Source organism: Rutilus rutilus, assembly GCF_951802725.1.
Source record: "Rutilus rutilus genome assembly, chromosome: 4".
Lineage (NCBI taxonomy): Eukaryota > Metazoa > Chordata > Actinopteri > Cypriniformes > Leuciscidae > Rutilus > Rutilus rutilus.
In genome coordinates this window covers 9,766,106-9,791,215 of record NC_140212.1, presented here as the reverse complement: position 1 = coordinate 9,791,215, position 25,110 = coordinate 9,766,106, and the positions used below count along the sequence as shown (strand labels likewise).

Here is a 25,110-nt window from a genome sequence, read left to right as displayed (position 1 = left end):
GAATGGGAAAAACCGACTCGAGGTCATGTTGTTCTGGGGAGAGTTAAGTGGATCAGTGTGCTGTAAGGAGTTATTTCCACTCTGGGATGAATTAACAAGGCACATTTACTCACCACTGCATGGAGGAAAACAATAAGATTAACATTGCAGTGAAATTGAACCAGGAGCTGCTGACGCATGGGTGAGGTTTGGTGTGGATGTTTGTGTATGCACATTAATGTGTGTTCCCGCTCAGCGAAAACAAACAGACATCATGAAGTGCGTCATCAGCTATGATGTACCAGGCTTATTGATAGCAATGCAGATCACAAGAGCTCCAGAACCTTCTCTAGAAGTTAAATTTGGTCTAATTTGGTCTATTACCTTACATACCTCATCCAAACATGTTGGCGAAACTTCCAAGCAAAATCTTCATGCAGTTTCAGCTCAGATAAAATCATTTTTAAGCCCAGACAGCCTGACGTTCAACAGCTTCCTCTTTTGATGAGTCAACTATGGCACGCCAGCAAATGCAAACATTTTACTGGAAACCCGAGATTAAATGTACGCTTCTAGAGAACAGCTCAGAAACAACAGCATGTGTGTTTCATTTCCTGATGAAAATGGCACGATTTAAATGCACGCTCGCGGTGTGTTTGTCCAGGTGTTAATGTGTGTTTTATTTGAGGCATCTGCGTATGTCAGGTTGTTACAGTTTAAATTAGCATGTAGTGATGATGTTAAAAGGTGTTCAAGTGCGTGATTAGGGCTTTGTTTTGGTGCATATGAGTGTGTGTGATTCATGCTCAGCTGTGAAACCTGCGTTTCCGCTGTGGGGTGTGTGTGGTCATGATGTACTGCTCCCATGTGACTGCGTGTGTTTACATCCGACGGTGGACGGGAGGGGAAGTGAGCGATGACGCAGGAGCAGCAGTACAGAAGCAGAGACTGCCGCCATTACCCTGAGCAAAAAAACGGACAGAATGAGTGAAGAAAAGGAGACTAACAAGACTTCAGAGAGGATATATGGTAGTAGAGTTGTAGAGGAAGCAAGAGAGTTGAAAAATATGGGACAACAGAGAACCGTAGCTGCGTTCTGATTGAGAGCCCCACTGCTCCCTATTCCCTGAGCATAGGATGTCTGTTAAAGTGCACTTTACTTGACAAAATGCTTTAATTCAGAATACTCTGCAGTGTCATCGTTCCATACCAAAAGTAAGACGTTCTTTCATCTTCGACACACAAATGAAGATATTTGAATGAAATCTGAGAGATTTCTGTCCCACAACTACTGCTTTGTTGCTTCAAAAAGTTCATAAAGAGATTGTTAAAAAATTCTGAAGTGACACCATCACTTTATATGATGAACGGATTTAATTTAGGCTTTTATTCACATATAAACATTCATCAACGCATATGGTATACGTAAGCTCAAGCATGTTTGACGTGCGTGAACCAATGAGGTTCATTCTCGTGTGTTACGCAGACATTTGAGCTTCCGCAAGAATCAATGAGGTTTGGTGCTTGACGCGCAAAGTGGTAGTTGTGTGGACTGTAAATATAGGGACGGAAATCTGATCATTCCCTTCAGATTGGAATCTTACTTAAGATGGCAGAATACCCTATCCAGTCCACTTTGCAGGGCACTTTTAGTCAAGTGGAAAGCACCTCTTTATTAGCTGGGTCAGGTATTTTTAATAGTCGAATAGTGGCCCTCAAAAAGTAGTATTGTAAAAGTAGGACCCCTGACATTAGGATACACTGAGAACTTGATCTTCAGCCTCCTTGAAAGTGGGTGCTGGAGGTGCGTCAGGAGAAGGGTAGTCTTTCAGAATCCACTTTTCACGATCAAATAATTTCCAATGAATAACAAAAAAAAAGAAAAAAAGAAATTAGGCTGTTTTACTTGGAAAATACGTTACACGTCACAGGCCGTTTCATTTTGACTTTGAAGTTCATCTCTAGCTTGTAGCTCTCAAAATTGATCACCCAGTAGCCAACAAATCATTCTCTTTCATCATTCCTTGCTGGTTTCAAGCATGTTAAGCCGTTCTTGTAACCCACAGCCATTTATGAAATTCAAAGCACTAAATACCCCTTTGTGTTCAAGAAAAACTCTGGTACTTATGGTTTAAAAGCCTTTATTCAAACCTTGGCTTTGTGAGAGATCCTTCCTCTCTTCCCAGGGCTTCTCAGGTTGGCAGGGAGAGTGCGGCGATGGCCGATATTTGTGTCCCGAGTTCCCGGTTCCCAAAGTGTTGAATGGGAGAGGAATGCGCCCGGGCAAGCAAAGCTGGCACGACCCCTGCCCGAGCCCTCCGCTGCCTAATGTGAACTCATATCTCACTCGGGATGCCATTGACAAAGAGCAACTCTCCACGGGCACTGTGTTCCACCCTACTCTAAACCTCATCTATCAAGAGTGAGGTCTGAGTGTGTTTGTGTGTGAGAGAGTTGGATAGTTACTGTGGCTTGGCTTTCAAAGTGACCAGCATAAAGAGGATACATTTTCACAGAGTAATGACACAAGCTCGACTTGGCAGCGGTCGGCAAAAACGCTTTGATTCCACCGCACCGGAGAGCACAACGCGTTCCTTATGCAGATCCCTTAGCAGAGGAAGCGGTTCGGTCAACGTAACGCAGTAAACTTTCACAGGAAATGTAAAACGCTACAGGCAAGAAGGCCAAACTAGCATATTTGCATCACAGTCCACCAAGGACAGCTTCTTTTCTTAATTTAGCCATTTTGTCAATGAAAGAAACAATGTGAGCAAGTGATTCCAAGTCAAATGACTTCCTTTAACCATTTAGCCAACATTTTTATTGAGTATTGTAATGCATAATAATGAGTAATTTTCGCTGGACTGTTTATTTTGGACAGAACCGAAATGATTCCGGTAAATTCTGAAAATAATTGTTCAGTTACAGACAGTCCCTTTACAGACTTTCCTTTTTTTCTGGTGGTGAGTGGAGATTATTGTTGTAGAAACTTCCTTGGCGGTACAGTATCGACTTGTTTTCCAACTAATAAAAGGACTCGGGCAGGGTGTTTGTCTAGTTGGAACCAAGGCCTTTTGGGGCCTTTAGTGAAAATCAGGTCAATTCCACTGGGTCATTCCAGCCAGAGGAAAACTACCCTCATTCCATATTTAAAAACCATCCCTTCTCTTTTTCTTCCTCCTCTTTTTGTCATGTGCATGCCCGATGCAAAGTAAACAAGCCAAAGGAGTGAAACCATACAAATAATTCCAATGAAGTCTAATAAATTTCCATAGCTAGTATTTTTTCCCCTCTAGAAGAGCCTCGTTTTTAAAAAGCTAGAGTGTTTTCTTCTCATTGCCTTTAGCACTTGCATTTCTACCTATATCATTGGGACTTCTTTCCATAACCAGTAAAAATGCTTTCAGTCAGGATAAATAGCATAAACTGCTGACTCATGCCATAAGCTAACAACAGAAGATGTAGATAGTTGCATTTCTGAGCAGGTTTGCTGAAATCTGCTTGACCCTGTTGGGAAAGGAAATGTACAAATGAGCAGCTCAGCTAGTTTTTTATTTATTTATTTTATCACTCAATGTATTTAGTGGTTGTGAGAGTTTATATTAATATGTAGCAAATGTGATTGGACAGAGTCATTTTTGTAGGACTACAATAGGCTTGTGTATTCAGTCTAATTTCTGTACATGATTTTTCATTTACAGGGCTAATTGTTTGATACATCGAGTAAATTAAATGTATGTGCGTATACAATATCCCATTATGTTGTTTGCATATATTATGTGTCTTTGATTCCAAATCTGGATATCTAAAACAAATGAAAACAACTCCACTTTGTCTGTACATCTGTTGGTGAATGCTTATGCAACATTTGGTCAAGTGTGATTTTTTTTATGATGTGTTAAGTGCTTGCAAAAATTACACATGAGGATGATGGAATTATTACCCTAAAGGCAGTTCTGTTGAAGGCTGTTGAGTGGTTGAAAGGAAGAGGTAGAGTGCTAAAAGTTTTATGTTTCAGGTCACATTTCACCCCAAAATCAATGCAAAAAAGTATTTAAAGTTAAAAAAGTTAAATTATATTTTGCATTATGAATAATATTTTTGTGTTGTGTGACATTGTGCTCATGATAATTAAGCTCATTTTGCTCCCACATTCCTGTGTACAGAGGTGTACTACTTTTGCGTTTGTTTATTATTTCTCAATGGAGATTCTTATTATCGTAAAAAATTATTTATAAAGACTGTACAATATAACTTCTTAATGTTTCATGAGATTCACCTTTATGCACAATCATCCAATCCATCTAAATGCTGACATCTGGGTCCTTGTTTTCAATTCTGTTCCTCTATCTTTCTTCTTTTGTGCACTTGAATGGCGTATAAAATGGGATATAATATTAAGCGATAAAAGTGGACTTAGCATGACTGCCATATTTAGCCAGATTACTGATTTCCCCTTATGAATTGCTGAAGAAAAACAGAAAGGAGAACTGAGGTCAGCCAAATGCAGCTCTCCTTTGCCAATAGCCAGAAGCTTTGATAGTCTGAGCTAATCTTACAGGAAAATGACAGATTGTAATCTTGTGAGGTCAATAAAGTATAGTACACTATAAACAGTTTACTCAGCTCTCAAAGAGATATCTCAATATACATTTATTTCCCTTTTTCCATTAGCATTGATTTGGCTAGCTTTTGTCAAACAAACCTAATGCTGCATCTCTGATTGTTATCTGCTGTGCAAGGGCTTGAATTCTCTTTTTTTTTTTACCATGTCAGCCTGAAATTGTAACCACAGTCCAGATCTAGATCACAGTCTAATATCCACCATAAGGTGGTGAAACATCAGCTAAAAGAAAGAAATCTCAGGGCACAATCGGCCAAAGGGTTGTTCATCATGACCAAGCAGTATCAGAACAGATTCTATTACTCCATTACAGCTGCCTCCACCTAGTGGCTACTTTTCCATGCATTCTAAAACACATAATTGTGACCACTGACCCTAGATCAGGCTTTACATGCTCAGATAAGGATAAGCAGAAACAATTCTAGTCAGGGATCAGTTCTCACCAGCATAAAGGAAGTTGAATCAGGGCCAACGAAGAGGCCGTAGCCTCTCGTCAAGCTGCAAGGCTTCCAGATCTTTCTTTAGTGTGGGTAGAAGGCCTTTGACACCTCACCAGACACGTAGGCAGATGCTTGGCACACATGCCAGGAAGTGCTCACTATGCCAGTGCCACGTCACTGTACATACACATACATGCGCTTGCATATGCAAATACATACATGCACAGTGTGTCAAACATACTCCCACGCGAACACATAACAAATGCAAACATTTCTCTCCACAAACAGTGAGAGCGTACACACAAGCACCCACGCGCCAACCAAGCAAAGAGGACAGATGCCCACATGCAGACGCTCACAAATATGTCTACACAGAGAAGCCACTATAATGTGGTCTAACTTTTCCTGATAACGGTATCTATTTCTCTTTTGCATCTTTTTTCTATTTAATTATTAGCAGTGCTTGGCAAACATCACTATTACTATTGCTTCGATATATTACTATATAGTGTAACTGTAATATTAAGTATATTAACCTCCACATCAACAGACAATAGCATTCTGTTTATTATAATGGCGCGCTGCAGTATCGTCTGCCACTTTAAATGCTCAAGCTCTTTAAAGTCGGGTTGATTCTGATTGGCTGTCAATGTTTTTATTATTCATCAGCTGGAAAAAGAAAACGATCTGAAAGTGATTCCAATGATATTGCCCCTCTGTTTCGTCATTGTTATAGCTGTGCTGTGGACTTACCTATTCTCATTGAATTATTGTTATAGTGTGCTACAATTTTTGTGAAATAATTTGACTATTGTGTGTAGTGGATGATAAAATAGGTGAAAATAAGTTGCACCAGAGCAATATATCTATGGTCCAACAGAAATATCATATAGCTCTTTTGACTTGTACCAATAATCAACACCATAGCAACCACCCATAACACCCTAGCAGTGACATAGCAACTTGCTAACAAGTAACAACCAATCAGGGGTATGTTTCCAAAAAGCATGGTAAACCTAGGTCATAGAAACCATTGGCACTAATTGTCATTATGATCTACTAAATATGCTTTTGGGAAGCTCAGCCCATAGATATATACATAGATGCCTCATTAGCAGATGTTTCTATGGGCCGCTTTACAGACCAATTCTATACCAACAATCCATAACACCTTGGCAATGGCATCGCAATTTGCAAACAATCAATCAGAATGCATTAGCAACACTTTAGCAACCACCCACAACACCTTAACATAAATGGTAAACAACCAATCAGCGCTGTTTCTGAAAAGGCACAAATGGTCTTTACAATCTATAGGCCAACTATGCTTTTGGGAATTGCAGCCCAGAACATATTAGCAACAACATAACATTTGATCAAACAATCAGAATATATTAGCAACACAATGGTAACCGCCCAAAACACCCAAGCAACGACATCACTTGCTAAGAAGATAAGAACATGTTAGCAGCTGCATAGCAACTCCTTGTTGCAATGTGTTTCTGTTATTCTGCTCTTCTCATCTATTATAGTTAATACTATGTTGTGGTTTATGTGCATGTGTTCACTGTTTAAATGCAGGAAGTTATTTTTAAGTGAGTTCTGGTGTTGACACGGTCCGGTGGCTCTTTCGCTCTCTTTGCACCTGCCGCCTCAGGCAAACACACCAAGGAAGTGATGGATAAAGAAACAGTTGAACTGGGATAGCTTGGTTTTGATAACATGTACGGATTGGTTAGTAGAGAGATCATGTGACAGTTTCCAGCAGATGAGCAAACGTCTCAGCCTATAGGCTTTTCTGTCTCTGTTCTGCTGGACATGCGGGTGTATATGTACGTTATGTAACCTTCTGTCTCATAGCTTTAGCATCACACACTATGGAGGTTGTTTTTCTGAAGGCAGTGCAGTTCAAGGACTCCAGTCACTCCAGATAAAGTGAGTTTTCAGAATAAAAATGTAAATCAGATTGTACTGGAATGCTCCTGAAATGTGTGCGTAATATCATCTCAACGTTTGGTTTTACTATGCAGTGTTTTTTGTTTCCACTAGAGGGTCTTAGTGCACTGATGCATGATATAGCAATGGCTGTTAAAGGGGAGGTGGTAGAATGTTGTTTATCTCTGTCAGCTGTTTATTGGCTGCCGGGATTGTGGTCTGACCATGTGACCTCACATTGTTATATCATTTACTAAAATTAGCTCTTGACAAACACACACACCACTTTTAAATCCATTCGTACTCACTAACGAACACAAACAAGCCTTGTTCAAGATACAATAATTTTTTTGAGATGCGCTTGAGCCAAACCCACAGCCTTCATTATGCTTTTATTGGTGTATTCATAGATTTATGCAAATTAATACACACATACACATTGTCGTCGCGTGAATTTCATGCTCACCAACACAACACTCACTATAAACACTCACAATCACTCATTCGCTGAAAAGATGACAATTTGTGCAGACGCTGTAATATACAAGGCAGTCACGCTCGCAAGTACACGGACACCTTGGCACACAGCACACAAATCTGGCACATTGCATACAGCACAACACAACACATGAATTTGTGCCCTGTTTCTCAGGCCCACTCCCCCCTCCCATGCTCCAATGACCATTGGCAACCTCACACTGAATGGCCTATTAGTCATTTTCATTGCATGTAGTCCCACTACACACTCTCCCACATGCGTGGAAGACCGTATATGCTCTCTTCGATGAAGTGTAAGTGTGTGCACATGTACTCTATCAATGTCTCCAACAGTTTAGGGTCTTTTAGAATGTCAATATATGTGTGTGCACGCAATTTATTTGATTAATAAATTGTTAAGTATTTTTTTTTAAATGTGTGCCATTATATTAGTGCTCTGTCAAATGTAATAAAAAAAAACTATATATAAAAAAACGTATTAGTTTTATTAATCATTAATATTAAATTAATTAAATTGACAATCCTTGCTTAAATGTATTCTTTATATTTTATTTTAGAACAGTTAATGATTGGAGAAGTCAGATTTAAACTTATCACCCACTCAAGTGCCATAGCTCAACATGTCACAACATGTACACTGCACTGCATAAGCACCACTAGCTATATTTCCAACCACTTATTTTTATGCACATTTTGGGATATCGCATAAAAAAAAAAAAACGCTGGACGGAAATGCCAAAATGTGCATAAATTCTAAAATTGCTCACAAAAAACGTATGCGCTCAACTGAGTTTGAAAATTATCCCGTAAGAAAACATGCACATAAACTACGATGGAAACACATTTACTGAATAGATTCCACGATGTGCATCAAAAAAGACACGTGACTTTGCGATGGGACTGGACAGCATAATTGGACCAACCAACGAGCGGACCGATCTCGTAGCACAGCATCTGAAATATATAATAATATTATACGAACATAGCTAGTGGCTTCCCCTACTGCAGAAACTACCATTTTTCTTAGTGATATTTATCGGCAGTTTATCAGGAAGGACTGGATGAAAACGGTACCTTATTCGCAAATGTTTTATGCGATATTCCAGTTTTGTGCAGAAGTTAAATTCGCAACTTTGGATGGAAACAGCTACTGACTCCGACTTAATTTATTTTGAACCAAATGTATGTACAATTATGCATTCATGAGTCAGTTTTACCCAAAAAGATTCAGAGAGCATTCAAGCTACAATATTTTATTAGCATGTATTTTCTCTGCAAATTGAACTGATGACCAATCTGTACAATTTTCATTCAAGAAAGTGTATGTAATTTTGTTCATTATCAATAGACAACCATGTGGGTGAACTAAATATTGTTTCATGTGGTTGCAATAATTCATTCCCAACCTCTCTGCCCTGGCACTGTTCTGGTTTATACAATTCTTTCCTTATCGCAATGACTCGCTTGAATTCTCTGCCAATAAAATGCTCGCGCATATACACGCTCTCGCTCTGATAATCATTCTGATACCATTGCTGTCAGATTCACTCACACATTTCCTACTTCCTTGAAAAGACTCGTCCATTCCTCTAGGTCACTTTGAACACTGAGGTTTAAAAAAAAAAGTCATTATGAAAGTCCTTAGTCATGCTGACTACAAGTTGCTCAGCCCTGTTCTATATTTCATCAACCTGACAGTGTATCTTCAGGCAAGCTTTAAATCGAATTTGAATGCTGTTTTGTGATTTGCCAAACTTGATGTCATTTTGACATGATTTGCTAAAAGGATTGTATTTGTGTGGCTGCACTTTAATGAGATGAGTCAGTGAATGCTTTCTTTGCCTCAAGAACTGGAGTTCTTTGTGGTTGGCTGAAATTGAGTGATGTAGCAAGTCACCTCTGATTGGCTGATCAGGAGTGCTGGGGGGGTCATTTGAGTTAGTCTGAACGAGGCCATCTCCACAGTGTAGCATCTCCATAGCAACCCCATAGCAACCCCATGGAGGTCAGTGTCTGGGAAGGCATGCATGAGTCATTTTTAATAAAACATCCTTTATTGTGTATTCTTGTAACCACTAAGCAATTGTAAATATGGTTAGTAATGGAAAGGGAGAGTGGAATAAAAAAAAGAAGTGGAGGACAAGGACTGATCTAAAAGTACAAAACACAAAAGCATGACCAAGCATTTAACATGTTGTTACATAGAGTTAATTCTGAATTCTTGACCTTTGGCTGGACAGCTTCTTTTTTTTTTTTTTTGATCTGGAGGAAACACAAATGATAAAGATACAAAGCTGTCATAAGACTAAAGAAGACTACTGCGTTAGAAAAGCTACTCTGAAACCTTTGGTGTATTATGTCTGAATGAATCATTGTTATGTGTTAGGAACAAATTAATTTCTGAATCCAAGGACCTGAACAGATTTGAGTCCTACACTCTTAGTAGAACAAAGGGTTCCGTCAGGTGCTTTATTAGAAACTTTTAGGGGTTCTCTCATGGGATCATTTAATGAATTTAGTTTTAACTCATTTTGTTTTAATTCACTTTTAATTTGATTAATTTTATTTATTGAGCAGCTTGTAAACATACTTTATCCCTAGAAAAAAATTAAATAAACATGAAAGTATTATGTGATGATTTAAGACATTTCTCCATTTGTAGAACTAAAATTGAGTCAAGAACCCTTCTATATAGAACTCCATTGAACTTTTTTTCTAAGAGTGCAAACTATGAAGATTTCTTTGTGATAGACTAATCAAGTAGTTAAGTACAGTTAAGTACAGTTCATGTTACTAACAAAAAGTAGCTTACGACATTGAAACTACTTAAGGAGGCACTTTTTTCGGGTAAAAACCAATGAGGATCTCAGTTAAATGACATGCAAATAACACAATTACTGAAAAAAAAGATAAAAAAAAAAAGAAATATTAATAAAAACTGTAATAGTATGTACATGATTCTTAAATAACAGCACTAAATACAACAAGTACCTTTAGAAAAACCTTTACAAATCTAATCTAAATATTTATTTTGCTACAAATGATGCGCAGGGGATTTTGTAAACATTACTTTATTCATATGAATCAGCAAATCTGCTTTTTGAAATATACTGTCAGACCAAATTGATTTGCTAAAACAAACCTTCTAAACTAATCGAACCACCGAAATGGCTTCTCAACACTTCGAGAGAGAGAGAGAGAGAGAGAGAGAGAGAGAGAGAGAGAGAGAGAGAGAGAGAGAGAGAGAGAGAGAGAGAGAGAGAGAGAGAGGGGAACATTTCAGAAGAGTGTTTGATCACTTGCTCTGCTTGTAAATTTTTTTACAATATGTACCTGGTTATTATGTGATCTAAAAACTTTGCTCGTTTTTGGAAAAGCTGCACAATAATGAAACAGCTTCACACTACCGAAAAACATCCATGGCTTCTTTTAGAAATGCTATGCTAGACCACAGATGAGCACTTCTGACTTTCCCACAGAGATCAGAACGTGTCTCGTTTCACGTATAATGCGCAAATATCAGCAATGGCACGTCTGTTAGCTGGTTTCGCAATGGATAACATAATTTGCTCAGCTGTTTTTCATCACAATGGCCTCTGGCTTCTGAAGATGCAGCGATGCGTCTCTGTTTCTCTACAATCCTCCATACGCTGCTGTACATTAGCTGCGTATGAAAATGAGTCGTGACAGCGGATGAGGGAAGTGACCGTGTAATGTGACTCACAGCCGGTCAACACTCATTTCCCATATACAGTACAGTTATTCTCTAACCTTCTGTTACTTTCTCTCATTCTCTCCTTATCTTTATGTTATTCTATTGAGCCACTGTCCTTCTTGGAATAAAAACGGCTTGATGGTTTAATTAACTGGCTGGGGGATTTCCTAAAGCTAGATTCGATTATAAATCATTAACTCAGCCTCTAAACACTGTACAGCAGAGCTCATTAATTTTTTTTGTCGTGGATGATAGCAGACACACTTCTGGACCGTACTACGTTTCTATTTTAGAAGCTGTAACCGTTCTATTTTAGAAGCTGTAACCGTTTCCGGAGTTTGATCAGGTCTGTTTGCATGATCAAAATAGGCACTGCTTTTTGTTCGTCCTCAATTTTTCTGTTTTTTTTCTCCATAATATATCTCTGATAAACACTGAGGGAATGGGTCGTCATGGAGATGAAGTGAACAAGTAAAGATCCAATGATCAGCATTGGTGTGTGTGTATATATGTGTGTGTGTGTTGCCAAAGTCAGAAATAATGCACCATAAAAGGTAAAGTGCAGATGATTTTAGAGACAAACCCTGCTCTCATTCCAAGTGAGCTGACAGTATTCAATAAATGCATTCTGCCGTTAACTGCTTTGTGGAGAGACTCAATCAGAAACTGGTCCAGTCATCAAATTCAAACCAAGACATCAACTGTCGCATCGTGGCTTTATGTGACGTTTTTCTGGTTACATAAAAAAAAAAAAAAAAAAACGCTTGTCCTTTACTTCTCGGTATGTGACTGCTGACCAGTTTTTGCCATTTGAAAGAGTTTAACAAGATGTATTAACGCTTACTAAGGTTCATACTTATGGTTTAGAATAAATCCTACAGTCATGAATGATACCTCAAATCATGTGGTTTTTTGAGGAAATGTTTGCTATTACATTTAAAAGCAATCAGATCTGTTTATTGCCTGGCGAAATATGGTGAAAAAAATCCCATAGACTTACTTTGAAAGAGGGACACAAGTCATATCTTGAGACAACAATATCTTGTGGGTGGGATTTTTTAGTTCGAGGACATACCCAACCACCCTAAAGACACGGTTATCTTGCTATGTCCTAGCAACCGCTAAGCAATGCCACAAAAACACATTAGTAACACCACATAGCAACACCCTAGAAACCACCCACAGCACACTAACCCTAGGTGTTTTTTTTTTTTATAGGCTCACATATTTTTCAGAAAATATTTTGGATTGAGAAGAGTAGAAGTTAGGAAGAACGAATAAGTTGACACACACATAGACAAAAACAGACCTTGATTAACAGAGTATGACTGTGAATAGAAATGTCCCCCTTATTCATATAGAACCCAGTTTAGCTTGTTTAGGGTTAATTATTGTGTGTGAAATTTGTAGTGTGGGCTGTGAGAGTTGAGTGTTCAGGGTTTTTACAAACCCAGTCATATCTCAAATGTACTGAAATGTGAAAAGTGGTCGCTCATGTTTGGAAGTGTGTTGCTGATAAAGTTGTGGGTGTAGTTTTTGTAAATGGTCTGTTTACTTATGCCCAGTGGGGTGTACAAAATCTGTGTTTATTTGAACATTAGAGTAGTGTTGCACAGAGATAAAGAGATAAAGTTTCTAGAGAGAGAGATATGAAGAGATGAAGATAAGAAAAAGTAATATGAACAACATCATATATTTGTCTTATAATACTGTATGGCAATATTTTTTTAGAAAGAAATTAGTATCCGTTAAATAGATCAAAAGTGGTAAATGATGATGACAAATATACAAATATAAATTGATGAAAAGTATCAAATAAATTGTTCTTCTGAATTTTCTGTGTGATGCTGTCAGTAGAGCTTAACATATTAAACCCGGTTTATTACTTTAACACTTTGAAGAAAAGTAAATTGTTATTCTAACCGGAAAACAGTTGTGTTGTCAAGATAATAATGCTGAATCTGGGCATCAAAACTTCCTAAAACCTTTCAGAGCACAATTCAGTGTCCTACCCAGTGCTCGAATTGAATCAAGTCTTATGGGGGGGTCCCCACCACAAAAGAAATTTCCCCATAAAAAATGCATTTGGGCGGGGGGTTGTTTAGTTCGTTAGTCTCGTAATATACAATTTATACTAAATATACAATATATTTGATCATAATATGCATAAATATATACTATTTATTAAAAACTGTTGATAAATAATAATAAATATTCTGAATTTTCAGCATCATTACTCCAGTACTGTCACATGATCCTTCAGAAATCATTCTAATATGATGATTTGATGATCAACAAACATTTATGATTATTATCAATGTTGGAAACAGTTCATATTTGTGTGTAAACCGTCATACATTTTATTTTTCAGGATTCTTTGATAAATAGAAAGTTCAAAAGAACAGCATTTATTTGAAATAGAATCTTTTGTAACATTATAAATGTCTTTACTGTCATTTTTGATCAATTTAATGCAACCTTACTGAAAAAAAAGTAGTAATTTCCCAACATTTTGTTTTATAAATTCTTACTAACCACAAGCTTTTGAATGGTAGTGTATAATGCTGCAAAAGTTTCTATTTCAGATAAATTTAGTTTAGTCAAAGTCAAAGTCAAAAAATCATAAATGTTTGTTGAGCATCAAATCATCATATTAGAATGATTTCTGAAGGATCATGTGAAGACTGGAGTAACGATGGTGAAAATTCAGCTTTAATCAAAGAAATAAATTATATTTTATTGTATTATTATTTTAAATTGTAATAATAATTCATAATATTACTGTTTTTACTGTATTTTGGATCAAATCAATGCAGGCTTGGCTTGGCGAGCAGAAGATACTTTTGAACTTTTGAACAGTAGTGTACATCCAACAGAATGATTCTAGCTTTATTTACCAATGTAGTATTTACCCTAAAAACAACTGGATGATTCATGTGACAGTGTGATAATAATGTTTGTTCCAAAAGACTTGATTAAATGCATGAAACTAGTTTATTAGATATTAAACATATCAATTGTGACAAAACAGGCTGTCCGTCTGTGTGTTGGTGGGGATTTTTCAACGATTTCAGTACATACGATCTTTACATAGTTACATCCAGTAGGTGGCAGCAAAGGACTGTTATGAGTGAGTAAGTCAGTCAGCAGACTATTCAACCATTTCAGTGAAAAAGGCTGCTTTATTCAGGAACAAACAATGCTATGGCTATCAATATCAATCATTGCTATTTCAAGAATGAATCCCGCATAAATGCAGATGTAATTCCAAAAACTTTGCAGCGTGTACGTGGCCATTGGTCCTAGCAGCATGAAAAACAAGTTTTAGGCTATACAAATTCTGAATGGACATTAAAAAGCGTAGAAAGCGCACAACGAGCGCTCCCTTTAAAATTACTAAAAAGCTGTTACTCATCTTCATCGAGATTTCTAGCACTCCCGTAGAACCAGTACTATTAATAATGAAAAATTTGTAACTTAAGCCTAAATGTTTCCAATTTATGCAAGGAATACAAAAGCCCCGACATGGAGTGGATATAGATATAGTAGAAAGATATATATAGAGAGAAAATTACCCCTCAAAAAAGTCAGAAAGAAGCTTTCTCTTCCCGACTGTGTGATGTGAGGTTTATTATTCTCCATTTTTTTAAAGCTAAAATTATCTTCACCGGAGCGGTGCCAATCAAGCAGTCCTGTCTATGATGTCATGCGCACAGAGCTCTTTAGGTGTGGGGCAGGGCATTTACATTTTAAAGAGACATGGCAACTAGCCAATAAACAAACTTAATATAAATTATTGTAAATAATTAATTCACGAAATGTACCGTATCCATTGCATGCATTTAATCAGATTTGTCATTACTTTTTAGGACCCCCCTAAGTCTATTTTTTACTTCTTTTGGGGGGTCCCTAATACCTTATTTGGGGGGGGTCACGATCCCCCCTCAATTCGAACACTGGTCCTACCCTTCTCAAAACTTGTTTTCTCTCTGCGATTGTGGTTGTTGTTGTTGTTGTTGTGTTTAAACATGACATTGAATTGCATCAGCCCTACTCAAATTGGCCAATATGAATGAGAATCAAATTACTCCCTAAACTCTCATGCATCACATCCGATTCTCTCACGGGCACGCACACATACAAGTCTCAACATACAGACTAGATCAAGTCGATTGCTCCTGCTGTAAGTTCGGCAGGTAAACTTTAGCCTGGGCTGTTTACTACCGGCTCCATCTCTACTTTTCTCAGTGTTGGAGTCACTATCAGGCTCACCGTTGTGTGTGTGTATGCGTGTATCCAGATGTGTACTGCTGTGCGCTTTGCCTGGTTGTGCAACCAACATGAATCATTGGGCAACATGGTCATAAAAATAGTTATTCAAAGAAGCACTACACAAGACACTGAACTTTGGAGACCACATGAGAGGTTGCACAGCTGTACCTGTGAGTGTGTATGTGTGTGTGTGTGTGTGTGTGTGTGTGTGTGTGTGTGTGTGTGTGTGTGTGTGTGTGTGTCAGTGTGTGTGTCAGTTTCATTATTGGGAGGAATAGATGTCGTGCAACTGAAACAGAGAATGAAAAGACGAGAGAGAGTGATGTGAGAGCTCATTTGAAGAAGGGAAATGGCAGTGAACACTTGTCTGTTCTGTTTTTTTTCTCTCTCTCTTTCTAGCACCTGATCGTCAACGTGGCTGGATGGATAGAGGGAGAAAGAAAGAGACAGGCAGACAGAGAGGAGAGAGAGCCGGAGGTGAGTACACATCGTCCTCACACATTGTTTTGGTCTGTTTCCCCCCACTTTTGGCTTGCACTGGAGTGTTTATATTTCTGGAACATTCGCACTCACATGGGCTGACGCTCCTGACTTCCTTTAGGGAATTTATCCTTTGACATAACTGAATTGTGGTACTTAAAATAGATTGATTGTAGTGATTTTGTTAAAAAAAAATAAATAAAAAAAAAACTCTGAGGCTTGTGACAGATGTTTAGTTTTGCTAATATTTTCGTATTATGTAAAATGGGATTTAACTGTTCTCTGACAAAATGTCCCTTGACTTCTGAGTTTGTGAAAGACAACATGGCCTTTGCATTCCTAGTTATGTCATATGTCAAAGTTGTCATGTTAACATTTTTCTACAAAATGACAACTTCAACAGCTTGGATGTAATATTTCATATTTATGAGAGCTCTTTAATATCTCAGTAGTTTCTCCTGCAATCTTAAAAATAAAGGTTTTAAAAGGGGGGTTTTCGCAGCCGTGTCATAGAAGAACCTTTTTGGTTTCCCTAAAGAACTTTCAGTGAACATTTTTTAAAAGATTTTTTTTTTTTTTCTTAGTGTGAAGAACATTTTATAAACTATAAAGAACCTTTTGTAGCATAATTTAATAGTCTTTCAAACTATGAAAGAGCACTACAAAAGTTTGTAGTGGAGTCAATAAGTTCACCACAACGTGTGTGTGTGGTTAGGATAACACGCAGTCAGAACTGCAAAGGAAGGGCTGTGACAATACTACTGAAATGAATCTGTCAGTATGTCGGCTCGAGTATGACTGAGCGACGTGATTGGCTGAATGACGTGTCCATCAAACATGTTTTGCGTGTTGGTTGGATGGTGCGTCCCTGGCCAAATGCCAGACCTCCTGTGGGGATTTTGCCGCTTTCTTAGGAAAGCAATGTGCTGTCTGGGGTTTCCGGGGGACCGAGGCCTCACTACAGTTGTGTGAAAGAAACATTTTTGAATCTCTACCTCGCTGCACTCATGACATCTGAAAGTGTCCCGTGCTCAAAGCCAGATCAAAGTTTGTGACACATTTAGTCAGAGAGTGATGTTTTTAACACTCGACTGAAGGTTTTGAATTGAGTTTTGAAAGTTAAATGAACACTTTGAACCTCTTTGAGTTGCAAAGAGGAGGTGCACAGAAATGGATTATGTCTGCAAACAAGGTGAAGACAAACTTAAGTGGAGAGTGAATATGGCTTGTGAATATGGATATAAAGATTGCGCACATAAGTTGTGTTACAGACATGAGTGATACCACAAGTCATACATCATACAGTACGCAGAGTTTGTTATGTGCAGTTACTTTTCGAAGTAACTGTATATATATATATATTTTTTTTTATATATATTTTTTATATATATATATATATATATATATTATAGAGGGGATGGCCTTTTGCCTAGGCAGTTGCCCTAGCAACCACTCATAACACCCTAGCAACACATTAGAAATCACCTAGAACAACTTTACACATAACAGAACGTTTGACAAACTACAGCACTTTTCTTAAAGGGACAGTTCACCAAAAAGATTAAAACTCTGTCATTATTTATGACGTGACTTTACCTCATGTCATTTTAAACCTCAGAATTTTCAACGTTTTGGGTGAACTGTCCCTGTAAGAACATGTAAAAACCTAGTTTTGATGTGTTTATAAGGGAAAGAAGCAGAAAATAATAGAAATAGGGAAAGCCACAAGGATAAAAGACAAGAAAGTGAGGAGCAGCAGAGAAACCTGGAGTCCTATTGAGGCAGGGGCGAAGGTGACGCCAAAAAAGAACATTCTTTGGCCGGCTGATGGTTGTTGTAAAAAGACACTCAAGAACACAATGTTCAGCTCTCTGTTTGCCAAGAGGCACCGCAATGATAAACAAGAATCACGTGTGTCCAGAAAATTTCACAGTGATCCCCTGAAAAAAGTGAACAAAACTATTTCTCTGTTTAAATAAAAGCTGAATCAATTTCCTGTTTCACCCTATTATTTTGTGACTGATTCATTCTGTTTTTGCTTTATGACAGCAATTACCAGGCCGTGGACTGTCATGCAGTATAAGCCTGTACTGTTTCCTAGGCTGACCAGCACAATTTTTCCTTAATCTACAGTGTCAATCATCATGGTCAGTTAAACCTAGTATGGTCTCAGTCCCAGACTAAAATGCATGTTTGAGCTGTCGTAACTGAAAGCAACTTGCACTGATATATCTTTAAATATGTCAGTGCCATTGTTTTGTCTCAAGGTGCACATCACCAGTAATGTTTTTTTTCTAAGGCACATTTATAAAAGCTAATTAAATGTCCTAATTTAACTTAGGCCTGATCCGGGCTTAATCCAAGCACCGTCTGTGAAACCAAGCCCTAATTTTTTTTTATCTGTCAGGCAGTTTTTTTACTGACCACAAGATGGTAGTGTGAACACTCAGTCAACCTCATTTCCTAAAAAGAGTCACTTAACCCTGTGCAGTTATGAGTTACTATCATTGATTCAGGAGCCACGGGCCGCTCTAAACCCGACATCTTAATTCTGTTAGCGTTTGCAATGTCCAGAACTGAAAGTTCAGACACTTTCTGAGCCTAAAAGACAACGAGAATGAGAATGCACTCTATTATGATGAAAACATGAAGGTGTGCATGTGTGAGATCCACTGCTGCAGTGTCATTAGTTAGAGCTGGGGGACTGCTCAGCAGTGGCAGGCCTTTTAATGAGCCTATTAAGAGAACAGCAAAGACCAGGCGTCATTAGTGGCACAGCGGACACAGCACACCCTGGGGAGAGGCTACTTTTGGCAGACACACTAGGCTGGCGAGAATAGGTTGGTTTGGTGCTAACTGGCATCTTGTCAGCATACGTGCACACACACAGAAACAGGATGGGCGTTCTCGCGTGGCTGGTGTGGTTATTGCTCGGTACGCCAAAAATGTTGTTTTGCGATCATTGGGCCTGGGCTGGACTGTTCAGTTAACTGCTCTTGGGCTGTCCGTCAGCAAAATCAAAGTGCATATCTTTTTCGCTTAATGTGGGTTTGGCCTTGCTGGCTTTTATTGGCTTATCAGGAATATAAGCTCTTCAGAATTTATGTTGCATGGTGCTTCTCTTGAATTCCTCTGAGCTTTCAGAGCTTCCACAGTCCAAGAGAACGTTCTGTGTTCAACTCACTGAATAGGTTTGAAAAGTATCAGTCCTTTCAAGAAACCAATCATTCTGTGAAAGTCATCTACCGCCTACAGTGGCTTGTAGGAACATAGGCTTCAGCTGTATTAACAGCTTTCAAACTAGTGCTATTTTATATAGAGTGTTTGAGGTAAACTTTTAAAATAAGATTTCGTTTGTTAACTTGAGCATGAACAATTGTTCTACAACATTTATAAGTCTTAGTTCATCATTTATTAGTCTTAGTTTCATCAATAATACATTTATTCATATAATAATAAAACGGTTTATTTTTTATTATAAAAAATAAAAATGTTAATTAATGCACTGTGAACTAACATAAACAATTGCATCTCTATTAACAAACATTCAGAAAGATTATTACATTTTGAAAAAAAAAAAACGTTTCTGACTGTTAGTTAATACTTTAATGTTAACTAATAGACCTGTTTTATGGTGCATATTTAAACACCTTTACCTTATTTTTTAGGTAAGTGTCACGTTACGGGTAGGACAAAGCTCATGGAGACGAGGAATACGTAGAGATAACATTTAATAACCAAACTCTCAGGGGAAACACCAAACACTTACGCTTACATTGACGAGACCGGACAAAGACTGAAGGAGAACACAGGTATAAATACACAGGTATGAATACACAGGGACTAACAAGATAACTAATGAGGTGATTGATAATGCACAGGTGATATACATGACTAATTAGAACAAGCATGGAACACTAGGTCACAGGACTGAACCAAAAACCCAATGAAGGGGGGAAACACAGATCATCTAAAAAAGGCACGTCCTCGCGCCGTACATAGTCAACAAAAAACTAAAAGTCCATGGAGGAGTGGATGGTGGGAGAAGCCAGTGGGGAGCAAGGAGCAGGAGGAGCTAGATGACATGCCAGAGACCAGCCAGGACGAGGCCCCAGGGTGGAGTCGAAGGTGGGAGGAGCCATGGTGTAGATGACTTGCTGTAAGGCGACACCCTGGGGACGACCGACGGAGATGATGCCACAGATGGAGACCCTGGTGAAGCTGAATAGCCGATGAGCCCATGCAAAACCACTGGTCCTGGAGACTGAGGTGTAGCTGTGGCGACAAGCGTTTGAGGTGAAGCTGGAATACCAGAGGACAGAGGCTGAGCCGATGGGACAGAGGAGAAAGGCGGAGCTGGGGGAAAGGCAGAGTCAGACTGAGCCGAAGGTGCAGACAGGTCGATGGCTGACCAAGGCGGAGTCGGAGGGACGAGGGAGCCTGGAGAACCCGTATGGCTGATGGTTTATAGTGGAGCCGAGGTAGGGAGGAGCCAAGGCGGAGCCAAAGTGTTGACAGGCCGAGGTGGAGCGATGGGCCCAGAGGCTGGAAGTGGAGACAGCGGATCCACCAGGCTAGGTGGAGCTGGTGGCCTGAAGACACTGGGCAGGTCTTTAACACATGGGAGCTGCAGAGGGTTAAAGGATAGCAGCGGAGGCAGGGCTGAGGAACTGGCTGATTGAGGAGGTGGGAGAGGGAGGCTGGGCGGGCATTCAGGTAATACAAGGGACACTGGAGATACAGGGTGTGCTGGAAATACTGGGAACTCTGGAGATACAGGGGAAATAGGAATTACCTTGCTAAACCAGTCTATGAGGCTTTCCTCATAAATGTCCTTCAATTCCTCATAATATATGCCAGAGGCCACTGACATCTCATCCACAGCAGTAGTGGTATGGACGGGGCTCTCCTCCCAGCCCTTTAGCTCCACAAGCACTCCCTCTGCGACGCACGAAGTTGCCGGCTCACGCACCTGGTCAGACTCAGTTTGTGGTCCGGGCTCTGTGGCGATGACACTCTCCGTCCTTATCCTCGGTACAGGCTCATCTATTGCGGCAGGCTGGTCTCCACGGCCTGCGGTGGGCACGTGCAACTTCTCCGTCGCGTCACTCGCTGGTGGTGGATGGCTGGTCTCTGACGGTAATGGAGTGGGTCTAGTGGTGATGTCATCCTCAGCAAGGCCGATGGTGAATGGTGAATTGTTGTTCACCAGCACCCACTCCACGATTGCGGCGAAATCCTCCTTCGTACCGCCCGCTGGAATGCGTGCCTTGGAGCACTCGCGCAGGCTGGTGTGATAAAATACACAGAGCGAGCGGTCTGGGTAGTATGTCTGGCACGCAAGCTGGATAAAGTCACAAGTGTGTTCTTCCAGCAGGCGGTCTCCCTGCTCCAGGCAGAGAAGCTGGACGGCAGGTAGAGCCTGCCACAGGGACTAACAAGATAACTAATGAGGTGATTGACAATGCACAGGTGATAGACATGACTAATTAGAACAATCATGGAACACTAGGTCACAGGAATGAACCAAAAACACAATGAAGGGGGGAAACAGAGATCATACATGTAACAGTAAGTAAGTCGAATCTGATTATCTAAATTATAAGCACTTTAAAATACTTACAATCTGATAGAAGACTTCTTCGCAGGCTGTTCTGGCTCAACGACTTAAAGTCAATTTATTTATTACAATAAGTATCTCTAGTAGTACAAGTATTCTACAAATACTCTACACAAGTATTAAGTAAAGTACAAATATCGAAAAGTTTCTCAATCAAGGCAATATCAGCGATGGTTCTGGTGCCGGAGAAGCTCTTCAGGTGGTCACGAATCTGATGTCACTGTTGTCGTCACAGGTATTCAAAGATAAATTAGTGACCTCCCCAAATGAGGTCATCAAGACCTTATTTTTTCTCCTTCTCATTTGGAGATCTCCTCTCCTCTTGTCGGCATCACTTTTCATCCACAGCAACATGCTTCCTGCATACTACTTATAAAGGTGCTCTAATACATAAACTAAATAATGCATTAGACATAATATATTAGCTAAATACTTCAAACAATGTAGTAGGGTAATTGTATTCTTATGCATATTACACAACAGACCTTATTGTAAAGTGTTACCATGTTAGAAAATGGATCGATCCGGTCTTGAGAGCTGATTGGTCAAATCTCATACATTTCACTCAATATTGTGCCGTTATTATAGGAGTCTCACATTTACACAAATGAATACTTTTCACTTCAGTCGATCCATATTTAGTTATATCCTCTAGTCTAGTACTGAGCATCCTCACAAAGCAATGTCTTGACTGAGCGGCCCAGTGGTGACTTCCGAGCAAGCAATACTGAAAGATGATGATGTGGAGGGAGAGCTGTGAGCTGTGGGATGGCCATTAAGTTAACGCTTTTAAATGGTGACAGATCACCGTGGTGATGGGAGACTGACTCATCACTTTTATGGGGCTTGTTATGGAAAGACTTGATCTCATAGGAGGACAGCACTTCAGATTATGTCAAGTGCACAAATATGTCTGTTTTTCATTTCACTTGTATTGATGGTAGAGGAACTGTGAGGTGTTCTGTTTGCAATGAAAGTGTGACTGACATTTTAATATTCTCTCTGATTATACAGCATGGACGCTTATAAACGTCAGTGGAGGGTTAAAATTACACACCTTAGACAGTGACGGCTTTCTTGTAACCCTGAAATAGGGGGCTATATTTATGTGTTTGTATGTTCTTTCACAAAACCTAATTGCAGTGGTACTTGCTAAGACAAGCATAGCTATTGCTATTTTTCTCACTTAGGCTTAAAGGTTTGAAAACCCCAAATATTAAACTGTGTGTGCTACAGATGTGAACAGTAACTAACAATTTCAGCATAACATAAAATTAAAACAAGCAAAAAAAATCCCATAGATTTATCTTTGAGGATGGACCAGAATATTATAGGACACTTTAGACTTGGGCAAGTAATCAATCTCCTAGCAACCACTCAGAACACCCTAGCAACCACCTTCTACACTTCATGGCGGCAAGTTTTCCATAAGGACATTCTATTTAAAAATGCGAATATCAGAAAGGACAGGTGTTTGACTGCTCCATTGTAAATTTTTTTTTTTTTTTTTTTTTGCTCGTCTATGCTGCTGATGCCTAAATATTAGGAATTATGACTCAGAAATGTATCTCATACTTGTGTCATTTTAAATTATGTATAATTGAATGTCTTTATCTCTATGGTTACAGAGATGATTAAACATCTCGGGGCCTCAATTATTCAACAAATGAAGAGCTAGAAGGTCTGTTATCTGACAAAGTTATATAATGTGCTAGATAATAGATGTTCTTGATCTTTCACACAGGAAAATATATAATTATTGACTTTTGAAAAGAGAGAGTTCTTTCACTGTGAAGAAGGAATTTGTGGAGATTCATGTGTGTGTGTATAAAAATTGTATATGTCTGGTCAAGGTTAGTTAGATAAGGAAAGCATGTTTGGCCAGTTTCAAGGACACTGCAGTGTAGTGATACTAGTCTTACAGTAAACTTGAGCGATGTGTCATGTGTAATTAGGGGTCACTATGTAGTTTGCCTGCATTGGTGATCCGAACAGTTCCTCTGCCAACAGGGATGATAAATGCCACCTATTACATGTGTGTGTGTAATGGCTCCTTTGTTTACCTGGCCTGGGGAACGTCAGGAATGTGTGTGTTTGTGGATGTGTAGGCGAGTGTGTGCGTGATGGTACACGTTGTGAAACGTGGTCATAATGGCATTCTGGCCCTATCCCATACCACACCTTTACTTTTGATAAGCAGCAGTTGATGGTTGAAGTGTGTAAAAAGGAGAGCTGCACTGATCTCAGAACTTCTTGTGTGCTTGTGGTTGCTGATACCAAGATAAGTATTCAAACTATAACACATTAACCTCTCCACCAATCACAACTGATTTCAGGGGAACGGAACTCTGATGAGGTGTTCACTCCGATAGCCATCTGTCATGGCAAAGACACCCGGAATAATTGGATTCCAATGAGATTTGGTGAAATTTTGGCAATGCAATTTAAATACAAACACTTTCCCTTGCATTGCATTACTTAGTAGCAGCAACTGATTCCTTGTGGAAATAAAATGACATTTTTTAAATGCAAAATAACCTAATTTGTAATCATATTTTCAAGAGCTATTTTCAGTGTAAACAGGGCATATGGATGAAATGTCCTTTTATGTCCAGATAGGATTGATAATTACAGTAAACCGATGGTGTATTTCTGTGGGAGGTCTTGTTGTGATGTTGGAGGGTCTGGGATAACAGAGTGTCAAAGGATGAGGGTTTGCTAAGCAGCAGGAGGACAAGGTGGAAGTGGCCAATTTTAGCAGATTCCTACAGAGAGTTGCTAGAGGGTTGTGGGTAGAGATTGACAAATTAGGGTGAGTGAAAGTGAAGGATCAAGTGACTCACTCATTTGTGAAGGAGGATATGATGCAGGACTGGATGAAGGGTCAGAGAGGCAAGAGTAGAGGAGTGGACATCACTCGCATTCCTGTGAGTTGAGGGAAATGACCATAGCATGAGTCGAGTGACCAAGCCTGTGATCTCGTCGCAGTGCGGCGCCACTGTTGACTCCGTCTGCTCTTGTGTGAGGTCTGCCACCGGATTCCTATGCCCTGAGTGGAAGCGGCACCTGCAACAGTGACCGCTCTCCTGTTACTGGATCCGTTCTGTGGTGGCGATGAGCAAGTGCACTTGTGGAATTCCCCCTGAGTAACAAAAGAGTCAGAGAGAAAGAGAGCAGCATTGACTCCCTGCCCTTTACAGTTATTAAACTTTCATTTTCACTCTTAGGGGACATTTGTGTTTGATTATCTGACTTTCATTTTTAGTTAACCAATTAAAAATATTTTAAGTTGCGTTTTTGCAGTTCCTCTGCATTCTTGTGGTCTGAATCAATGTTACAAACGGGTTACGCAACAAAACTATACGCAAATGCAAGAAGCAACAAGCAACAGGATGATCATTTGGGTTGTAATTATGAAGCCCCACCCACTGTAAAATGTCATTGGTCCAAAATTAGTGTATATCAATCAAACAATGTTCTGATCGGCTGTGATCGTGCAGTGTCATGTGATTTTCACTTTCAGTGTGGACAAATGATCTAGGTCAGG

The 25,110-nt window shown here is 39.3% G+C and overlaps 1 protein-coding gene across 2 annotated transcripts in view; it reads left to right on the top strand.

Moving 5' to 3' along the window:
* Positions 1 to 25,110, top strand: part of LOC311290031 (uncharacterized protein) — a 46,561-nt gene that overhangs the window by 4,370 nt on the left and 17,081 nt on the right. For both annotated transcript variants that reach the window (XR_014627289.1, XM_084408319.1), the window contains one exon: positions 15,863 to 15,940. Coding sequence is in view for 1 of the 2 variants with exons in the window: in XM_084408319.1 (XP_084264445.1) it covers positions 15,863 to 15,940 (78 nt within the window). In the remaining variant the exon portion in view is untranslated. The remainder of the gene's footprint in view (positions 1 to 15,862; positions 15,941 to 25,110) is intronic.